This window comes from Polypterus senegalus, chromosome 9 (assembly GCF_016835505.1).
Source record: "Polypterus senegalus isolate Bchr_013 chromosome 9, ASM1683550v1, whole genome shotgun sequence".
Taxonomy (NCBI): domain Eukaryota; kingdom Metazoa; phylum Chordata; class Cladistia; order Polypteriformes; family Polypteridae; genus Polypterus; species Polypterus senegalus.
In genome coordinates, this window is record NC_053162.1 from 122,660,016 (window position 1) to 122,680,783 (window position 20,768).

At 38.5% G+C, this 20,768-nt stretch overlaps 1 protein-coding gene across 1 annotated transcript; it reads right to left on the reverse strand.

Annotated features, from left to right (window-relative positions):
- Positions 1-11,014: 11,014 nt before the first annotated feature.
- wu:fj39g12 (uncharacterized protein LOC563937 homolog) lies at positions 11,015-19,388 on the reverse strand. The gene is made up of 3 exons (XM_039763693.1): positions 19,187-19,388; positions 12,890-13,204; positions 11,015-11,535 (listed from the first exon to the last, which is right to left on the reverse strand). The coding sequence occupies exons 1-2, from the start codon at positions 19,304-19,306 to the stop codon at positions 12,902-12,904; spliced, it is 423 nt and encodes a 140-aa protein (XP_039619627.1). The 5' UTR covers positions 19,307-19,388; the 3' UTR covers positions 11,015-11,535; positions 12,890-12,901.
- Positions 19,389-20,768: the final 1,380 nt, after the last annotated feature.

The window sequence follows — 20,768 nt, forward strand, 5'->3', positions numbered from 1 at the left end:
TCCTAGATTCAGTTCCAGGTATTTACCTGGAATATATATATATATATATATATATATATATATATATATATATATATATATATATATATATATATATATATATATATATATATTGTCACGCACTCGCAAATAGGAGACCGTGGATGGACCTTGACATGCTTCGGAAGACGTTCGTTGGCAGGGAGTGGCGGGTACTAACCTTTCTCCTTTGCTTTCTTCCAGGAAAAAAGACGCTCCGCCACCATAAGCCTCATTCCTGCAGCACGTTACTTCCGCCCTTCCTCCGCCATTGTTCCTGATGTCATTAGTCCCATCCTCCCTCACGGTTCCTTCCCAGCATTCCTCCACTTCCGGCTCCTCCTTTATAAAATGGCCGCCGACACCATTTTTGGTGTCGTGCATATGGCTGATTTTGTTTATGTATCTGACCGTTGTTTTGTTTATTGACTGTGGAGAATTTTTCAGTATATGGGGCCGGAAACCCCAAACCTTTATGCTGTCTCCTCTTGTCTCTTTTACTATATATATATATATATATGCTACTTACAAAATGGCCTAGAATGGGAGGTGTGTGCCATGGCCATGCCCCTAAATAGTGCCCAGGAAATGACTACATTACCTACAAATTCTCAGCATTAGGACCAGAAAAGATCTCCACTTTCTATTTCCTGCCACTGATATACTCTTCAATGTTATTGTTAAAAGGGTTTTCCACTTTGCAGAAAATTAATATATATTAATTTAGACAGCATAAATCAGACTTGCATATCACATTAAAATTACAATAAATAGTTAAAAGTCACAGGAGTGTCCAGGACCCCCCTGAACAGGACAGTCACTAGTCTGTCACCTCCAGAAATAGCCAATTTGGGACAAGAGGAAGCTTTTTTCATTGTTGTAGTCTGGCCCCATTAAAATATGATAGTTATTATTAAGGATTCAATGCTTTTTTGTCGGATCTCTATCACTGATAATTACTGCCTAGATCTGTTTTCATCTGGGTGATGGTTTTCTCAGCTAGGATTATACATTAGCTGCACCAGAATGCTTCTGAGCAGGTCTGAATACTCTAATTGAGAAATACTAAAAATTAAATAAAAACTATTAGCAAAATACAGTTCCCATCCTTTTCAATTTATAAAACTGTCAATTAAACATTATATAGTACATGCTGATATTACATGAATAATGTAATTTTGGCCCAACCAGAATCACACCACCATATGTTCTGGTCATTGCTGGTTGGCGTTTTAATAATCCATATTAATTATACGTCCACATGTTGCCCTGGAGTACCTCTGAAGAAAACAGAAGACACGCCAACACAAACATGAGTTCTTTGACCATTGAATGGCATTTTTGCCAGTTGTTTTTACCTGCTTGCACACTCACACTCTCACTTATTCACTTTTGAGTTCTTGTAGGCTAAACTACAGCTCCAATGCTGATCACTCACTACACCCCTAATATTGCCCAAGCATACAAGGAATATACCTCTTATTAATTAGTGATAATTCAGTGAGTAAAAACACTTTCAATACCACAAATCAATAAATACATCAACTACAACATTCTCACTAACTTACCAAAATGGCACACCATACAATTCTTGTCTTGCAAGTGACAAGAAAAACTAAAAAATCTAAACTTGGCGCATCTCAAGTAATCATCTAAAGGTTGTAGTCTGCAAGGTTTATTCTTACAATTGCTTCAGGAGACAGCTTGAAACAAGAAGGGAAGTAATTATATAACTAGTAAAACTGGAGAAGGCAAAACTGATGCTCTCAGAATCTCCCATTTTGATGAAGGGAACAGGATTGAAAATTAAACGAACATACCCCCACTTCATAACACCCGCTTTATACATCCTCTTGTGCAAGCCAATCTGAAACAGAATGGAAAATTTTGAAACAGTGATGGGAACCAAAATTGTGCTTTTGCATTTGCTTGAGTTGAGTCGGCAAAATGCCTCATGATGAGCAAAGACACAGTTTGTGTAATAACTGCCAATTTCCTTAGGACTATTGTTCTTCTTCTTAGTGACTCCTGTGTGTTTGTGTGGAAGAAGCACATACATACAGAAGATCAAAAAATACACTTGATTCATATGTCTGTTTAGTCAGGTAAACATTTTCACCATGCAGCATTTTTCACTTTGTACTTGTGTAAATCATTATGTAGTGTATAACAGGCCTATACAGAGTCTAAGCTGTATGACAACAGAATTTGTTTAGGAGTGACACAAATCCTCCCAATATTGCAGACGTGACTTAAGGTTTTTTTTTTTTTTTTCACAATAGACCATGTGCAGTTGACTCAAAACAAAGCTACTTTCCTGTGAATGTAGAAGAACACTGAGGAAGGCCTGTCAAGACAAGTCTGCATGCCCCTTGTACCTCCACTTCTGTTGTTTATGAGATTTCAGCATGTTGCCTGGTGACCATGTTTAATGTGGAAATAGGAGTTAAGGTGAAAAAGAGAAAGGAGGGCAGACACAAACTGGTAACAGCAGGACAGAGTGTGCTGCTTCCACTGCATAAAAAACTTGTTATTTAATTCCAACAGGCCGATTAAAAGGAAAAGATGCAACATTATTAAAACTAATGGAATCAAATCTTAATGTTCTACATTGAGTTTCCTAAGCATCTTGATGTCTTCTTCTATAAATTAAACTGGGGTTCTTGTCTGCTTTCCCTCAAACAATTTTGTCCAACCAGCTAATAATTACTAATGTTCCAAAACTTTCAAAGTGAGACCATTTTTCATCAAAGCACATGCAAAATTAAATTAATAAATCACCACCATTAGAAAATAAATAGCCACTTTTTTTTCCTTAAAGGAGGAATATTCCTAATCCTATCATCTTAAAAGCAGCATTTAGAAAAAGCAGCAAGTATCACATGGCAGAGAGTATGACTAGACTTTATAATTCCAAAAACCTTCCAAGATTTATATATAGTGACATTTTCTCCAAAGCTAAAACCAAAGTATGCCACAATGTTTTGAGCTCAAGGCCTCTCACTCTCAGTTTCAGAGTTATGGCTCTTAATCCTGTCTCTTTTGTCATTTGTATGAAGTTTGCACATTCTCCCTGAGGTTTTGTAGATTTTCCTCCTGGTACTCTCAATTGTCCTCATACATAACCAACCACATGCTGATTAAGTTATTTTCTGACTATAAGTTAGCCCTGTTTGAGTGAGTCTGGGTGTGTGAGAGTGCAAGTGTGTTTGAAGGTGACAGAATAAGCCACGGCCCTGCAATTCTAAACTGGATTAATCAGGCTTGATAATTGATGGCTGGATGGGAGGCACCTGTTTTCAGTTAAAGCTTCTCATTTTCTTCTCCAATTCCCTTTCATGTTATTTTGAGTTTGCAAGTCTAGTATCTGAGTTAATTTCTAAATGCTAACATTTATCTTCAGAAGGACCAGAAACTGTAAATGCACCTCTGATACATTCTTGAGACCAATAGACTCTCCACCTGTTCTTGCCCTTTTTTATATTAATTCAATAAACCTTTTCACATAGCCTTCCTTTGTAATCCTGAAGCGTCATCAGTTACTATCTGCAAGCAACTTGTGTTCTAATATGGATTCTCCTCTTCTTTTCAAGAGCTTTTATTTGATATTCAATGGAACAATTATGTGAACTTTCATCTCTTAAGTCTTTGGGGCAAGGTGCCAGATCTTTAAAAAAAAAAACGAACAGCACAAATGACTCTTAAACCCAGTACAGTGGATGACAATTAAAACTTCTGTTAATCTATGAACTATTACTCTCTAAAGGTAAAGTAAGCACTTTGTGTGGACCACCGGGGCGCATACAGCCGCCCTGACTCGACACAGACAGGCAGGGCACAGGTTCACCACACAACACAGATGGTTTATTTATAGTAGGGGAGTGTTTTCTCTCTCTCCACAGCATAGTACATAAAGCACAATATACAGTCCTTTACTCTTTTCTCTTCCTCTCTCGTTCCATCCTTTATCTTCCACTCCTTCTCAGGTAAACGTTGTCCATCTCCTCCCGACTCTGGCTCCCCGAATGGAGTGAGGCAGCTCCTTTTATTCAGGTCTTGGGAGTGTTCCCAGGTGTGGTGGAAGTCCACTATAGGGCTCTGCAGCTCCCTCTGGTGGCCACTACAGAACCCAACAGGGCTATGCCAAACTCCAGCTCCCAGCGTGCCCTGCGGGAATCCATGATGCCACAGCCACCCACGAGTTCTGCCCTGCAGCATCCCAGGGAAGGTATTGCCTCACCAATGCTCTCTCCCCGGTCCTTCAATTCCATTTGCATCCCAGCCAGGTAATGGCCATGGCAGCCCATCAAAATTGTTATTATCTTCTTGGTAGCATAGTGGTTCAGGGGTTAGAGCTGCTGCCTTCTGGGTATCAATTCAGTCCCCAATTCTTGGTGGAGTTGCATGTCTTCTCCATGTTACGGATTGGCTTTTTTCAGGGTGCTGAGGGTTTGGCCCTACATTCACAATTTCATGCATGTGGTACCTTCTGGTCACCCTTAAATGGCTTTGATATAGATGTGAGCATGCACATGTATATACCCTGCAGCTCTCAAGCAATCCATGGCTGTTTTGCACTTTGTTCTCCAAAACCATGAATTGGATCAATCAGTTTTAAGAATGTGTGTGTGTGTAAACGTTTTTTCATTAATATCTCATATTTTTTACATTATTTTCTTTCAACGAATTCAAGAAACATCAAACAATATGAAGGAGAGTGACATGATTTGTTTGGCTTATGGAAATTGCAGTTAAACCTCAGTAGACAAAGTATGATCAGCACAAATGCATATTCCACTTGTTTCTTATAGTCTGAAACTTTCCTGGGAGCAAGGGGCAACTTTGCACTAAGCGTGACATATTTTCAGTGGAGTTTTGGAGTTAAAAGTAATGTGGCTTTAATTTAGTATTTATTTGTTTAAAACATGTCAGACCCAAAGGTGTAGAAATGTCACTTTCCGATAATGACTGAATGTTTGTATCTAGCTTACATTTATTTATTTACTTAACTCGAATTCAAATCCTGGGAGTGACAGACAAGTCTGTGAATACTTGCATAATACACTTGGCTAGAAGCCAAGCTTACAACCTTTTTTTAATTTATCACCAACAGAGATTGATTCTTCAAGTGCCTAGAAATTACAGAGATTGACCAGTGGCCATTTATTAGTGGCCTGTCATTTTGTTTATATTTTGTATTTTTTCATATCTGCACCACGTAAGTGATTCTGATGTGAGCTGATTCAATATGAAATGCTCTTGTAAAAATCTTTTTTATTTAGTTATTGATTGTATGATCGCCTAATCAATGAGGACCTCTCATGGTCTCTTAACACCACTTGCCTAATTAAAAAGGCTCAACAGTGTTTTCACGTTATGAGAAGGCTGAAGAAATTCAGTCTGTGCTTTCAGACTAGACTAGCTGCATTTCAGCCAGGTGTAGCAACTGCACCATGGCAGAATGTGAGGCCCTGGTTAAAATGGACCCATTCATCACTTACTCCCACTCACAGAGCATACTGAAGATGTCTGTAGAAAGCATTCTCCATTTACTCATATTCTACATACCCCAGTAACTGGTTACACCTTTGCCACCGAGCAGTCAGTGTTTTAGCATTCAATGCAGTACCATCAGACAGTTTTTAGGCACAGGCCATTGATACTATTAAGTGCCATGCTGTAATCTGCTTGACTAACCCTAACACCTAACCCTAACCACATACTCTACCGATTTAACAATACTAGCCTTCCAATAGCTCAGTTACTGGTTTTATCAGATTGTTACTTATTCTGTATGTTGAATTTTTAAATCTGCTATTTGTTTTATTTATACATTCTAAAATCCACTTAATCCAATTCAGGATTAGAGGGGGCTGGAGTGCATCATGGCAATATAGGCTTCAAGGTAGAAATCCATCATGGATGTGACGTCATGCCATCACATGACACACACACACTCTCTCTGGAAAAATTCTGAGTAATCAGTTAACCTTACTTGTACCTCTTTGAGGATGTGGGAGGGAGAACTATATAGTCATGGTGAGAAAAAGCAAACACCTTATAGGCGCAGGATTCAAACCCAGAGCACTGAAATGGATCCATGAGGTAAGCAGCTATAATCAGTGCACAACAATGCAGAACTCTATTTGTATAGTCATGTTTTGTCACTCTGTTTAATAATTTCTGTTTGTTGTGTGATTTTTCTATGCATCATTGAGACTAACCCCACAAAAAACCTTTTATTGTGCCATTAGTTATACACTATTGACAAAATTAAGCTGATTTGAACTGGTCACGGGGGCAGCAGCCTAAGCAGGGAAGCCCAGACCTCCCTCTCCCTGGACACCTCCTCCAGCTCCTCGGGGGGATCCCGAGGCATTCCCAGGCCAGCCGGGAGATATAATCCCTCCAGCATGTCCTGGGTCTCCCCATGGCCTTCCCCGAGTGGGACATGCCTGGAACATCCCCCCAGGGAGGCATTCAGGGGGCATCCTGACCAGAAGCATGAACCACTTCAACTGACTCCTCTCAATGCGGAGAAGCAGCGACTCTAGTCTCTCCCAGATAACTGAACTCCTCACCCTGTCTCTAAGGGAAAGTCTAGCCACCCTGCGGGGAAAAGTCGGCCGATTGTATCCGCGATCTTGCTCTTTTGGATACTACCCCAAGCTCGTGGTCATAGGTGAGGGTAGCAACGTAGATCAACTGGTAAATCAACAGCCTCGCCTTTTGGCTCAGCTCTCTCTTCACCATAACGGACCGTTGCAGAGCCCGCATTACTGCGGATGCCGCACCGAGGGAATTTCTTTCCTCACTCGTGAACAAGATCCCGAGATACTTGAACTCCTCCTCTTGAGGCAGTAATGTGTTCCCAACCCAGAGAGAGCATTCCACCCTTTTCCGGCAGAGAACCATGGCCTCGGATTTAGAGGTGCTGACTCTCATCCTCGCTACCTCACACTCGGCTGCGAACTGCTCCAGTGAGAGCTGGAGTTCACTGTCCAACATGAATCCAACAGAACCACATCATCCGCAAATAGCAGAGGCGAGATTCTGAGGTCACCGAACCAGACCCCCTCCGCTCCTTAGCTGTGCCTAGAAATTCTGTCCATAAAACTTATGAACAGAATTGGTGACAAAGAGCAGCCCTGGCAGAGTCCAACCTCGACAGGAAATGAGTTTGACTTATTATCAGCAATGCAGACCAAGCTCCTGCTCCTCCTGTACAGGGACTGAATGTCTCGTAACAACAACAACCCCATACTCTAGGAGCACACCCCATAGAATGCTTTGAGGGAATAGTTGTGTGCCTTCTCCAAATCCACAAAACACATGTGGACTGGTTGGGCAAACTCCCATGCCCCCTCCAGGATCCTGGCCAGGGTGTAGCGCTGGTCCAGTGCTCCACGGCCGGAATGGAATCTGCATTGTTCCTCTTGAATCCGAGATTCAACCATCGACTGAACTCTCTTCTCCAGCACCCCTGAATAGACATTACTGGGGAGGCTGAGGAGTGTGATCCCCCTATAGTTAGAACACATCCTCCCGTCACCCTTCTGAAAAAGGGGGACCACCACCCTGATTTGCCAATCCAGAGGCACTGCCCCCTATGTCCATGCGATGTTGCAGAGACGTGTCAACCAGGATGGCCCCACAATATCCAGAGCCTTGAGGAACCAAGAGTGAACCTCGTCCACCCCAGGGGCCCTGCCACCTCAGAGCTTTTTAACTACTTCGGTGACCTCGGCCTCTGATATGGATGGGCCCCCTAACCCCCAGAGTCCTGTAGCTCTGCTTCCTCTAAGGAACACTGTACACAGTGTTGGTGGAGCACCACTTTCCACTCCTGAGGCACTTGACCGTTTGTCAGAACCTTCTAGGTCCTGAATTGGTCCTGTAATGATAAAATAAGAACACATATGAAGAATACACCAATCAGCCACAACACTTAAACCACCTGTGTAATATTGTGTAGGTTCCCCTTGTGCTACCAAAATAGCTCTGCGACATTGAGGCATGGACTCCTCAAAACCTCTGAAGGTATCCCATGGTATTTGACACCAACATGTTAGCAGCAGATCCTTCAAGTCGTGTCAGTTATGAGGTGGGGCCTACATGGATTCAGCTTTGATTTTTCTGCACATGCCACAGATGCTCAATCGGTTTGAGATCTGGAGAATTTGGAGGCCAAGTCAACTTCTTGAACTCTTTGTTATATTCTTCAAACCATTCCTGAAAATGTTTGCAGTGTGCCAGGGTACATTATCCTGCTGAAAGAAGTTATTGCAATCAGGGTGTACCATTGTCATGAACAGGTGCATATGGTCTGCAGCAATCCTTAGGTAGATTGTACATGTCATAGTAACATTCATATGAATGCCAAGACCCAAGGTTTCCCAGCAGAACATTGTCCAAAGCATCACACTGCCACAATTGGCTTGCCATCTTCCCATAGCTCATCATTCTGCCATCTCTTCCCCAGATAAAAGATGCACATGCACACAGCCATCCACATGATCTAAATGAAAATGTAATTCATCAGGCCAGGCCACCTTCTTCCATGGTCCAGGTGTGATTCTTAGGTGCTCATTCTATGCATTTTTGGGCAGTGGACAGTGGTCAGCATGGGCACTCTGAACAGCAAACTGTGATGCACTGTGTGTTCTGTCATCTTTCCCTCATTGCCAGTATTAAGTTTCTCGGCAAGTTGTGCTACAGACCTCTTCTGTGGGATCGGAGCACATTTATGCTCCCCATGCACATAAATGAACCTTGGGCGCCCATGACCTTGTCACCAGTTCTCCAGTTTTACGTCCTTGAACCATTTTGGTAGATGCTAACCACTGTATACCGTGAACACCACACAAGACTTGCCATTTTGGAGATACCATGACCCAGTTGTCTAGCCATCACAATTTGGCTCAGTACCTTACATTTGCCCATTTTTTCTGCAACCAACATATAACCGTCAAGAACTGACTGTTCACTTTTTTGCCAAATATATCCCACCTGTGACATGAGGCATTTGTAACAAAATAATCAATATTATTCACTTCACCTGTGAGTGGTTTTAATGTTGTAACTGGCTATTGTATATACTGTACATACTTAAGTACATACTTAAACAGATCATATTACAGTAACCAGCCAAATGTCTTACATTTTTGCTTTTTCTACTGAAACTACTGCTGCTACACATGTCTCCTGCTTCCTGTCTGGGTGGTCTGAACTCCTCCTAATTAGTCACATAATGTCAGTTAAGTTGCTTTACAGCAAGAGGCATGGATAGCGTGACCACAAATTCCTGAAGCACAGACAGCTTGTCTAAGAGCTGATAAATGACGTGTCTGCCTTGAAGTAGTCTGACCTACAAGTACTGGTGATTTCTTCAGCATTATGCGATCGCATTTGTTTTTTAGATGGTTTAGATGCCAATGATCTTACTTCATTTTCCACATTCAATATTTTATTAAAGTTGCTCAGTGATGGCCAACTTTGTGTTAAAATGGATAGTGAGGCCAAGGAGACCTAGTAGGGGAGCAGTGCTTATCTGTCCATATTCTAGATGTGTTGCAGAGGGTTGTAACTTTTAAAGCAAAGGGCAGCTAAGGTAGTGCCTCGGTGACCAGGTCTTTAAAGGGCAACTGAAATCTTAGAAGTTTAGGAGCACCAGGTTCCACTAGAAGATGTTGTAGCTTGACATTCCAGCAGGAATAGTTTATGTTTACTGGTCCTAAAAACAATTTCAGCAGTAGATTTAAAGCCATTTCATATTGAAGTTGCCTTTGAGTCTCAAGTTGGGGGGAGAGTGTGAAGAAAATGATCATCTGGTAGAAAGAATAGGACAGGGTTGAAAGTGTTATAATGTGTTTAATGGCAGTTAGTGCCACCTTACTGATAGAGGTAGTCAATGGCTGTGCATTTAAGCCAAGAGAAGCTCAGGACTGTTTTGTCTTGTTCTTTTTATTTTAAGCTGTCCTTCTTCACTCTATTTTGTTAATAAAAATGACCTATTTTTGTTTCCTTTTCGCTTCCTTGGTGTTGTTGTGGGTGGAACGGTTTCCCACGAGAGCTCCTTTTTAATACACTTAATAGTACGCAAGGTAACCTATTGCCACTAAGTCAGTTAGACTAGAGATTTAAGGGTGAAAGTGCAGCAAAGTAGAGGATATTTTTGTGCTCTTTAATATGGGCTGCTTAAAATCTTTGCAAACCCCAGTAAGACACTAAAGTTGTTATTTTATTCTCTTCCATTTATGTTTTATTTGTGTACTCCCTGTGTTCTTCTTTCATTAGTTTGTAAATCAATTTATATATGTTTATTGGGCATGAAAGTAGGGCATTGTTAGCACCGCTGTCTCACGATCTAGCGTTACGAGTTTGAATGCCTTTAAGGTCACTTCCGTTGTGGAGTTTACACATTCTCCATGTGTCTGGTGATTTTTTGCTCTTTCTTTCAATGTCTCAAGCACATGGATATTTGATCAATTAGTAACCCAAGCTTAAGAGTGGGTGCCCATGTATGCTTTGAATAGGGTGTCTGTAGTTGACTGGCAACTTATTCTGGGTTGGATCCTGTGATGCACTCAATACTTTGGGATTGGATTTAGTAAACTGGCTGATGGATGGATGGATGGATGGATGGACATACAGGATTGGCTTCTACCTTGTACCTAATTCTGATAGAACAGTCTCCAATTTCCCATTACACTTCAGAGGATTTAAGCAGATTCAGGCAATGATTGTATATACTGTATACATGTATATTTCATTTAGGTATTTCAAGAAATTAATTGAAGTTGGCAGTTTCATGTTTGAGTATACACTAATAGCTCATCCATGTCAGTGTAACTAGACAACTAATTGGTGTCATTTGTAAGTAATTTTTTTTATTAACATAGTGCAACACTGTAAATAATCTTTAGAATTAAAGGGTAAAGAAGAAGCTGTAGAAATAATGAGAGACAAAGTGGAAATGACAGAGAAGACAGACGTTTAAAACATTTATTAGCGACAAAAATCACAAGGACAACATCAATCTTAACATCTCCTTCAATAAGTTATCAGGTACTACTTACATTTTAGGCTTAAATACATGACAATTAGTAAGAACTTGGCTCTTGAAAGATAGCTCAGTCTCTAGCTTGGCAACAACCCTTTCATTTGTACTCCCTCTTTCCTTCAGATATGATGCCGCCTCTCCTTCATGGTCTTATAGATGAAATTTAAGAAACTTGAATGTATTATGTTTTAACAGGTCTATTAAAAATTATCTTCAGAAATACTTAACACTGCTGGAAATAAAGCAGACCTCATTGTCTGGATTGCTAGTAATCTTTGGAAAAAAGATGAATTGGGCCGAGATATAAGGAGTACTGAATATACACCACTGATATATTACAAAGTAGGTACAATGGCAGGCAATTACTGTTCTTCTTTGGAGATGATTCAGAGGGGACTCAAGCTGAGTCAGAGCAGTGCGGAAATATCCACCGTGAGATCTGAGCTCATTACCATCTGAAAAAAGCAAATAATAATGTAGTGTGAGGAATTCCAAACTGGCAGGCAAAATTTACAGTTTTCTGTTGACATTCTCTACTTTTTTGCTCAGTACTTAGCTCCTTTAAAGACCCCTTAATTCTTAACATGCATATATATATTTTCAAAACTGAACGTGCCTTACAGTAAATACTGCAGTTTATTCCTGGAACAGCATTTGTCATAAGAAAACATGCAGTTATATTTTGTACACTTAATGCTCTCTGAGATTTTATTACACAGTCCTAAAAAAGTGGAAGGGGAAAGGCAAAACTTCTACAGCGGAGTTAGTCAGTCTTCATCCTGAAAGAAATTCTTGGATGACCAGTGTGGCTAATGGCTGTCATATTAACATTTGTTTTAAATCTAGATTTTAATATCATTTTAATTTTCACTTTTTGAAAGGTAGAAATGCACTAAGAATATTATTATTTAATCTGTGTTTTTGTCATAGCTTTGATTGCCCATTGCAGCTCTGAACTGGATAAATGGCATTAGAAGTGGATGGATGGTATTATTTTTTATTTTAATAATAATAGTAATAATAATAATAATATTAATACATTTTATTTATATAGTGCCTTTCACATTCTCAAAGGACTTTACCAATGTGTATATTATATCTTTTAATGTATAAAGCACTGTGAACTGTTAATTGGGAAGTGTGCTGTGAAAAAATTAGGTCACCTTAATTTAAATCTAAATTCTAACTGCATTACTGAATGTTATAATCCTGTGTACAGAATCTCTACTTATAAAGCCAAATTCCTTGTGCATATTACTTTTTCACCATTCACAGGTATGCAGCAGTTTTTACTTGTGTTTGTTGAGTGCCTTAACAAAGGTATTTTCTCTTTTTTCAGCTTTTTACTCTGCATTACCTTATTCAGGTTCATTAGCTGAATGTTTTGTCTTTAAGAAATGTTTGTAATGCTCAGCTCAATGTGGATTACAGTGTGCGTAATCTCCATAGCAGTCACCGGCCACTTATCTCTATCTGAAGTTCCACTCAAATTATCCACAACATGACAAGTGTAGCACTAAATTTAAACCTCTTTGGAAAAAGTACACAATTGCACTGACTTATCAGATGAGAATAACTTATCCTACAAGTTACATTTTTATACAGAAATAATAAAAAGTGATCCGAAGAGCATATATACATGTACCACCAAATTAAAGACAAAAAACCTGCCCCTGCTGTTAAGGTTCAGGAATGAGACTACCTGTTTTCTGCAGTAGTGTAGGCCACGAGTTTATGAATGTTTTGTGCTCTTTTATCAATGGCATCATCATCTGGTTAGTGTGACATTATCTAGCATTCAGTTTTTACCTGTGCTGATATTCAGCAGCCAAGGCCACTGATGGACCCTATACGATCCAATTTGAGCCCAAAACAGCCCTTGGACCAGGCCTTCTTAACTCTATCAGCTGAGATCCACTTCCTGTTGGCAGCAGCCCTCCGAAGGAGGAGATACAGAGCGTTTTCGTTGGGTGGTGGTTCATCTCCCCAGATCTGCTCCTTGCTGACACTTGATACATCTGCCCAAGGCTGAGGATCTTCATACTGCTCAGAGGACACATTATGGATATTCACAGGGCCTGACTGCAGGTTGCCATATTCCTTCTCCAGAAGAGTGGAAAGGAACTGAAATGTGAAATTTTAACAGAGAATTAAAATGAGTATTATAAAAAAAAGAATAATTAAAATCTATATTTGAAATGATCTTGCAGAATACATTGATATATCAACAACTAGAAATGCTATTTCCTTCAAAATCACTGCAGTAATTCATTTGAAAACATTAAAGATCTTTTTATATGCTAAGTAGTAAGGCAGTAGCAGAGCAGAACAATGATTAGCTTTGTGTCTTCACACATTCTAGGCTTGAATCCCATGCATAGATTTTGTCCGTGTGTCTATGTAGGTTTTTATCTGGATACACACTCCCAAAACATACAGGTTAGGTTAACTGGTGACTCCAGATTGGCACCTACAGCATGTGTGTATATGCGTGAGTAAGCCCTGTCTTGGACTGGCACTCTGTCTGGTGCTTTGTCCTGCCTTGTGTCCAGTCCTGCTGTGATAATCTGTGGCTGTCCATAAGACTGATTTGGAATAAACAGTTTTGTAAACGATATGCTATGATACATGAAAACCAGTGACAGTTATACTTGGTAAATTTCTTGATATTCTATTCGGAAATCTGTAAGCTTTACAGTAATGTGATTATAACTATTAAGGAAATATTTAAGCTTTGCAGTAATGTGGTTATAACAAATGAACTCAGAAAATGCATTTTTTTCAACCATAAAACAATGTTGTACTTTTTCTTAAACTATAAATCAAAAATACCTTTTATAAAGAGTTTTGTTGGATTTGTGCTCTACAGCTGAAACAAAGTTTTATTGAATCCAAAGCCTCTGTCCTTTTAGTTTCAGCAGTAACCATCAAACAACTGTTTCACAAACAAGCATTTCTTAAAGATTAAAGATTAATTTTCTAAGTACATGAACTATGTTAACAGATGTTGAGAGTAATTTGTTTTCGTGTTCAATGCAACTACAGTATAATGGTATTTGTGGCAGGATGAAGGCGCATTTAGTTTTGCAGGTTGATGCACCGATGTAGTGGAGCAGCCCAGGCAGTGAGAGAAACACGATACTGCCTGGATGGCAGCATTCAGTTGTCAAAGTGTTCAAATTTGACAGCTGAAAATTTAGACCAGAATTCATTTATTGTAGTAATTAAAAGGATTTTCAAAGAAAAATTGCTGCTGTTGCTGCCAGGTGTAAGAGCACTTGCACATCATACTGGAGTGGAGTCAAATTCCCTGAAAGACACATGAACACCACGCAAATTGTCCATCTCCTAGGCAGTGAGGGAAACCCGATCCTATCTGAATTTGGAGCACGATTCAATTTTAAATGTGCTACAAATTAAATATTTAGTCAAATTTGAACATTCAGACCAGAATTAATTGATTCCAATAATCAAAATAATTGCGAAAGAATTGAACTAAAGAACCAAAGAGGAAATGTTCATGGTTGCTACCTTTGGCTGAACACTGCTTGTAATCATATTGAAAATAACATAAAGAAGATCAGTATTACATTTCTACAGCTATACAATTAGAAAAATGTGTGTGTCCACAGGGCCGAATCCATGAAAATAGAGGTCATAAGACAGAAGACTTGACCATGCAGGAATTGTATTAGGTATTGTAAAGTTATAATAAACATTGTACACATTAAAATGTTCTAAGGTGTAAAATATCTTTCTGCTAAGCAATTCCCACTTTCCTACCTCTGCGTAAGCACCAGCTTAATTTACATTTGACTGTCTTTCTTTAACCTCATATTTATCACTCTCTTTTTATTTCATTTTTTTACTCTTTCAAATATTAACCCACTGATTTTTGATTTCTCTGTAACTTGCTATGTCTGTGTAATTCATTACCTTAAACAAACCACTTGGGCTCAGGAATACATCAGAAAACCATTATTGATAAACACTGGAGCCTGTGTGCTTATCTCTATTACAGAAGCCTGTCCGTTTTCCATGTAGTGTTGTCTGAAGGATAGAAGTTCACAGACATTCAGTATCAGTTCTTGACCTAGCCCTTTGCAAACTGAGATTTATCTGGATTCCCTGTATATGTTAATAACTTTATATATTCTGGAAGCTGGTGTTTTTTTCACGCTTTGCCCCTCAGGGCTACCGTATGGATATCATTAGTTCCCAGCAAATTTGCTATAATGAAAACATTTGAGTACTTGTCATTTTATTGTTTTAATTCAATACAGGTCAAACAAGATTTAAAAATCACAGATTGTTGTTTTTCCTAGCATTAAACTTATTGCTCCATTTTTTTTAAATTGAAGTTTGTGTTTAAACTGCCTCTCATTATTTAGTCTGGTCTGTCCTATCTTTCTTTTTAAAGTATTTTTTTCATGATTCTGCTAATGTATTAAGAATTTATTTGTTCACATTTTCCTTTATTCCTCTGTGGTTTCTCTGTACATTCATTTTCATTACAGAGAAACACGGTGCAAAAGCTTACACCAACTCAAAACAGGAACTAGACATGGATGAGGTGGCATTATATAGTACTGTACTCATTGACTCAGGTCAATACAGGTGCAGTATACAGTACCACAAAAACTAACATGCCCTTTCTTCTAATGTGTGATATAGAAGAGGACTACCTTGAGAAAACTCATGCACACATTGGGTGAAGGTTCTGGCTGGACCCACAAGGCAGAAGCTCTGCTCACAGCCATACATTTTGTTCATATGCCTTGTCCTTTGTTAATGCTTCTTTCCATTGAGCTCCTGAGATATTTTCTACAATTTTCTTACAATAGTCTTTTGTTTTGGTTTACATATATATGGGTGCTCCGACTTTATCCACTTGCTTTTTTGTTCTACAGTATAAAATTCCCTGCTAGTTGACATCTCTTCATGCTGGAAAAAGCCTTCTGAATTGATGTTTGTTTGGTAGATTGTTAACCAAGACCTGGTTCATGTTAACTACATAGGATTTTGTGACCCAATATGATGGATGCTGCCTTGATTTTTGAATAAAACAGCTTCAGGTGGATTAGGTTATAAAGTGATGTCTAGTGAGGACCAATGGAACAAATGTCCCCATTCAGGGTTGTTTTTTGTATTTTCATTCTGTATAGAATATACATGTTGGAACCCCCTAATGAAAAAAGGCATTAGAAATAAAAAATAAAACTTTTGCTTAAGGAAGATGCCAGAAAGAAAAGAGTAGGGGGCAGCAGCAGAATGTGTACAGGAAGGACACCAGCCATCCCGTAGGGAAAAAAATGAGTCACACAAGGGATCAAGTCTCATCTTGTGGTGCTCAAAAGAAGTAAGGCGCAGACCTTGCACAAACTAGCTCTTTATTTATAGAAGGGAATGCTTTGTATCTCGGGTGTCTCAGGTTAGACCTTTATTTCTAGAAAAAGGTTTCATGATCATGTTTTAATTACTGGAGAAGCTTTGCAGGAGAACATACACAGCAGAGAGTCAACTTCAGGAACAGGATTTTATTGGTGCAGGAAAGACATGGTGAGAAGATATGAAGTGTAAGTAAGCAGTTTAGAGAAACGCCACCTCCAATAGAGTATTAAGACAGAACAAAGATAATATAGATACATAAGCATAAAAGATGGGGTTGAAAGTTTTTAAGTAATTCTTGGTACATTAAATTTGTCTAGAATATTTAGTGAAAATATTGCAAGGTATTTAAATATAACACTCTGGCCAAAATGGAAATTCTTAAAAATGAGATTTTGTATGCTGCATCAGTACAGTCCTTAGCCACTTTTGTACTAGGTACTAGAGCTGAACAGCATTTAGACTGGATGGGCAACACTTATGCGATCTTCTTATACAAAAAGATAATGTTAGCTGAGGTTTCTGGAAGATCTAGTATATTTTCAGCTGAGTGGCATTGTTACTTAGGGTTAGCACGTTTTCAGGTGGACAACAAGGAACGTTAAGACTAAAGTTAGTGAATTTTCTATTTGGTGCAAAGATGAGAAATTGAATTACAGATGGGTTGAGTAGGTTTTTCAATTATGTGAAAAGGGACATGGGGGTAGGATTAAGAGTAGCGAGACAATATTAAAGGACAATGGTTAAGTTTACTGAAGTTTAAGTTAGAATATTGAATAGTAAGTTTCTAGATGAATGTCAAGGAGATTTAGGGTTTTTTTGTAATTTGTAGGGGTAGAGACCTCTTCTGTCTCTCCTTTTTCCCTTGCTACTTTTTGAGATGTCTCTTTAGTTATTTCTATAAAAAAAATCTCAAATGAGCAATGCTCTGTCCACCTAAATTCTTAATAAACTGTCACTCTTCCTAGGTTTAGTCCACCCTCTTTTATTATAAACTGAAGGGATATCTCAAATGAGTTTATTAATTATTTGTTTTAATTTTTCATTCGTACACCATAGAGATTAGCATACAATTACCCTCTAGAATAAAAATCAGGGTAAAATTCTTAAGATTAGGCACCTATTAAAGTCATTGAATTTTCAATTATAGGTTGGATTAGAATTGGGAATATTGAGTTTTCATTTATGTAACAAGGTGAGTTAACATTTAAATTACTGAGTTCTTATTATGTTTATGTCTTATTATGATTTTAGGTTTATCATTATATTTATTGAAGTTTCAATAGGGTGACAAGGTGAGTTAGGATTAGGATAAATACATTTTCTATTTTTATGTCTTGCCAAGTTAAAGTTGTAATTGGGGTCATTAAGTTTTAATTTCTACACCAAAGTGAGTTACGGTCAAAACTACGTCAACAGTTGTTAAAGTGCTTGGATTTGTGTTAGTAAATGTGTATTGGGAAGTGGGTGTGTTTAAAGTGGGATTAGGGTTAGTCTTAATACAGATTCACTTGGGTTTCAAAGGTTGAGAAATTATGTCACGGCTATAGAGACAGGATTGTAATAGTGAATTGATAAAATTTTAAGACAAACATTTGTCATATGGGAAGCAAATATGCAGTACAAGAGATATTTCAGACAAGCCACACATTCTTGTCCATTATGCTAATTCTCAAATGCTTTATGTATAATAATTGTTGTAGAGCTTGCTTTTACTGTAGTAGCAAATGCAACATTGTCGTAAATCCTGTTAAATAAAAGAGCAAGTACAGGTTTTGCCAATCTTCTTATACTGCATTAAAATCATAAGACAGCAATAATGCCAAGTCTCCATGAGGTGGCACTATGCAATTAAAAACAATGGCAGCATAAAGCTGCTAGCAGCTGGGAAATTGTGATAATGAATTTTGTTTGATGCTTTAATTATTTCTAGAACTGCCGAATTTCTGTTAATTTAGTCACTAACAAGTATTCTATTATCACTCTGCTAATTTTTGTATTATAGGCATAATATATTACAGTAATGTGCCTGCAGTCAGAGTTGATTATAAGAAATCACTTCCTAAAAGTGATATTACCACACTGAACTTTAGATTGTCTAAAACAAAGTCAAAATAGGATGCAATTGGAAAAGTCCGATTCAGAATGATAACCTATGGAGATGGTGACATATGTGAAGCGTGAGTCAAAAAATTAACACATATTACATTTAATTCAGTTCATTCAGAAAAAGTGAATATTTAGTGTGTGCAGGAAAAAATAAGTTTGTTACAAACATCCAACTTTCACAGATAACCTTTGCTATCGTATGACAGTAACATACAACAAAGAATCGACATTGTCTGAAAAATTAAAGCAGGCTGTTTAATTTAGCCTCATTTTTTTTAACACCTGGAGTTTAATTGTGACTAACAATGTTTAATGTAATTACGTGCTACATTACACAGACACATTGCATTTTTTTCCATCATGAATATGATTTTTTTAGCATGTATTTTAACTTTGAGACAACCACTGTTAAGATCATTACATATTATCAAAAAGACACCTAATCATTTAATGACCTGCAGATTGTGACAGCTTATGTCAGTGTTTGACATCAGCATTTACCCAAAATTCAGCTTTTACCTACTGAGAGAATTGTGTTTTCCTGCACAAATAACAGAATACACACACATGCACATAATATATAGACATGCAGAATCACAGACCCTTCACCTGCAGTGGGGGGCTCCTAAATGCCCGGCTGTGAATCGGACTAAGGCTTGATGCCATCAGAAGGAAAAGGCAGAGTATCCGGTGTCCCGTTAACAGAGGTGCAGAGCATGAGCCCATCATGGCACTACTAAATAGGAAAGTGCCCAAAAATCCAACAGATTACTGCAGTTTTTAACCCTCTTCTTTACTCTGTCTCTCTCAGTGTTTTGTCTTCTGACTCTTTCTGTCTGAAACGATCGTCTTTTTATAAAGCTGGCTTGGTGATGTCATTCTGACAGATCTGTTATGGGCCGAGTTAATTGTATAGTACGATCTGTAATTATTTAAGCAACTTCCATATAGAAATCAATTTTTGGCAGGTAGTGCCTGCTTTCACCAGAATTCTCCACCTCAGGAATAGCTGTCAGTATCTTATTGGAAAGCCTAGATAATGTGACAATTTGCATGTTATACTGAAAATTGCCTCTTGCAATGTAATAAAACAGGGCTAAGGTTTTCAATGTTTGACCAGACAGGCTGAATGCTTCACTGGACTCTACTGTGCAATGAAAATGGAGAGCAACACTGAGACTCTCAGTATGTGATGTGACTAGCTAAAGGTTAACTTGACCAAACTCCTGGACATTACTGAGACTCACCACATGTTTCTCTGATTGGTCCTCTCAACACAGTATGTTATGGAACTGTTGGCATAGTTTTACGGAATAGCAGAGGGTTCCGGAATTTCATGAGACTGGTTGAGTTTTTCAGTGAATCCAGCCGAATCTCCCACCCTGAGATAAATCTGGCTGTATGTCTCACTATTCCAAAATGTCTGTTACCAAACATGCCACTGGGCAGCATTTTGATTCTGCTGTTATAATGGAATGAGCAGCTCCAAAGGCTCTCATTGTGCAATGAGACTGACTGCTAGTTTCTCGAGACAACAGGGTTGAAGTAGAGACTAGTTGTACAAATAGCTTTAGAGAACACAGTCAGGGGTGTCACTTGAGGTGGGGCCTGCAGGAAGCAGTGAGGGGTAGAACAAACATTCAGTCCATTCCACATCTATATTATGGCAAAACAGCAAAACTTTATAAAGTGTAGCACATAAGGAGGAACAAAAAAAAGACTATTCAGTTTTTCCATGATATAGAGTGAATATACAGTATAGCCTAAATTCTCAGACTGCTGATAATGGGCTAGTTTACAGCTGATTAATCAATTAGGAAGTTCTGTCTTTAAGTTTTAAACTGTTTTAACATACCTCTTCGCCACTACATATTTCTATAATATACTTTTTTTTTTACAAGAAAGCCAAGAATACCCCACCCCACCCATCCATTTTCTGTGCCTACCTCTTTAAAATCATGGTCAAAGGTGAAAATATTAACAATATATTAATAAATCAGTGAGAATGTGATGAAGCTGAAGTATTACTAACATGATGTTGAAACAGTAAAGTGTTTACCAAAAACATCCAAGCCAATTTGTGGCCTTGTTTTATTATTTGCTTTCAGTGCCAACACTTTCGTAACCGAAACATTTGTCTGAGTGTTGTTTTGGTTTATTTTATAAATGTCAAGCACTAGCCTGGCAAGGA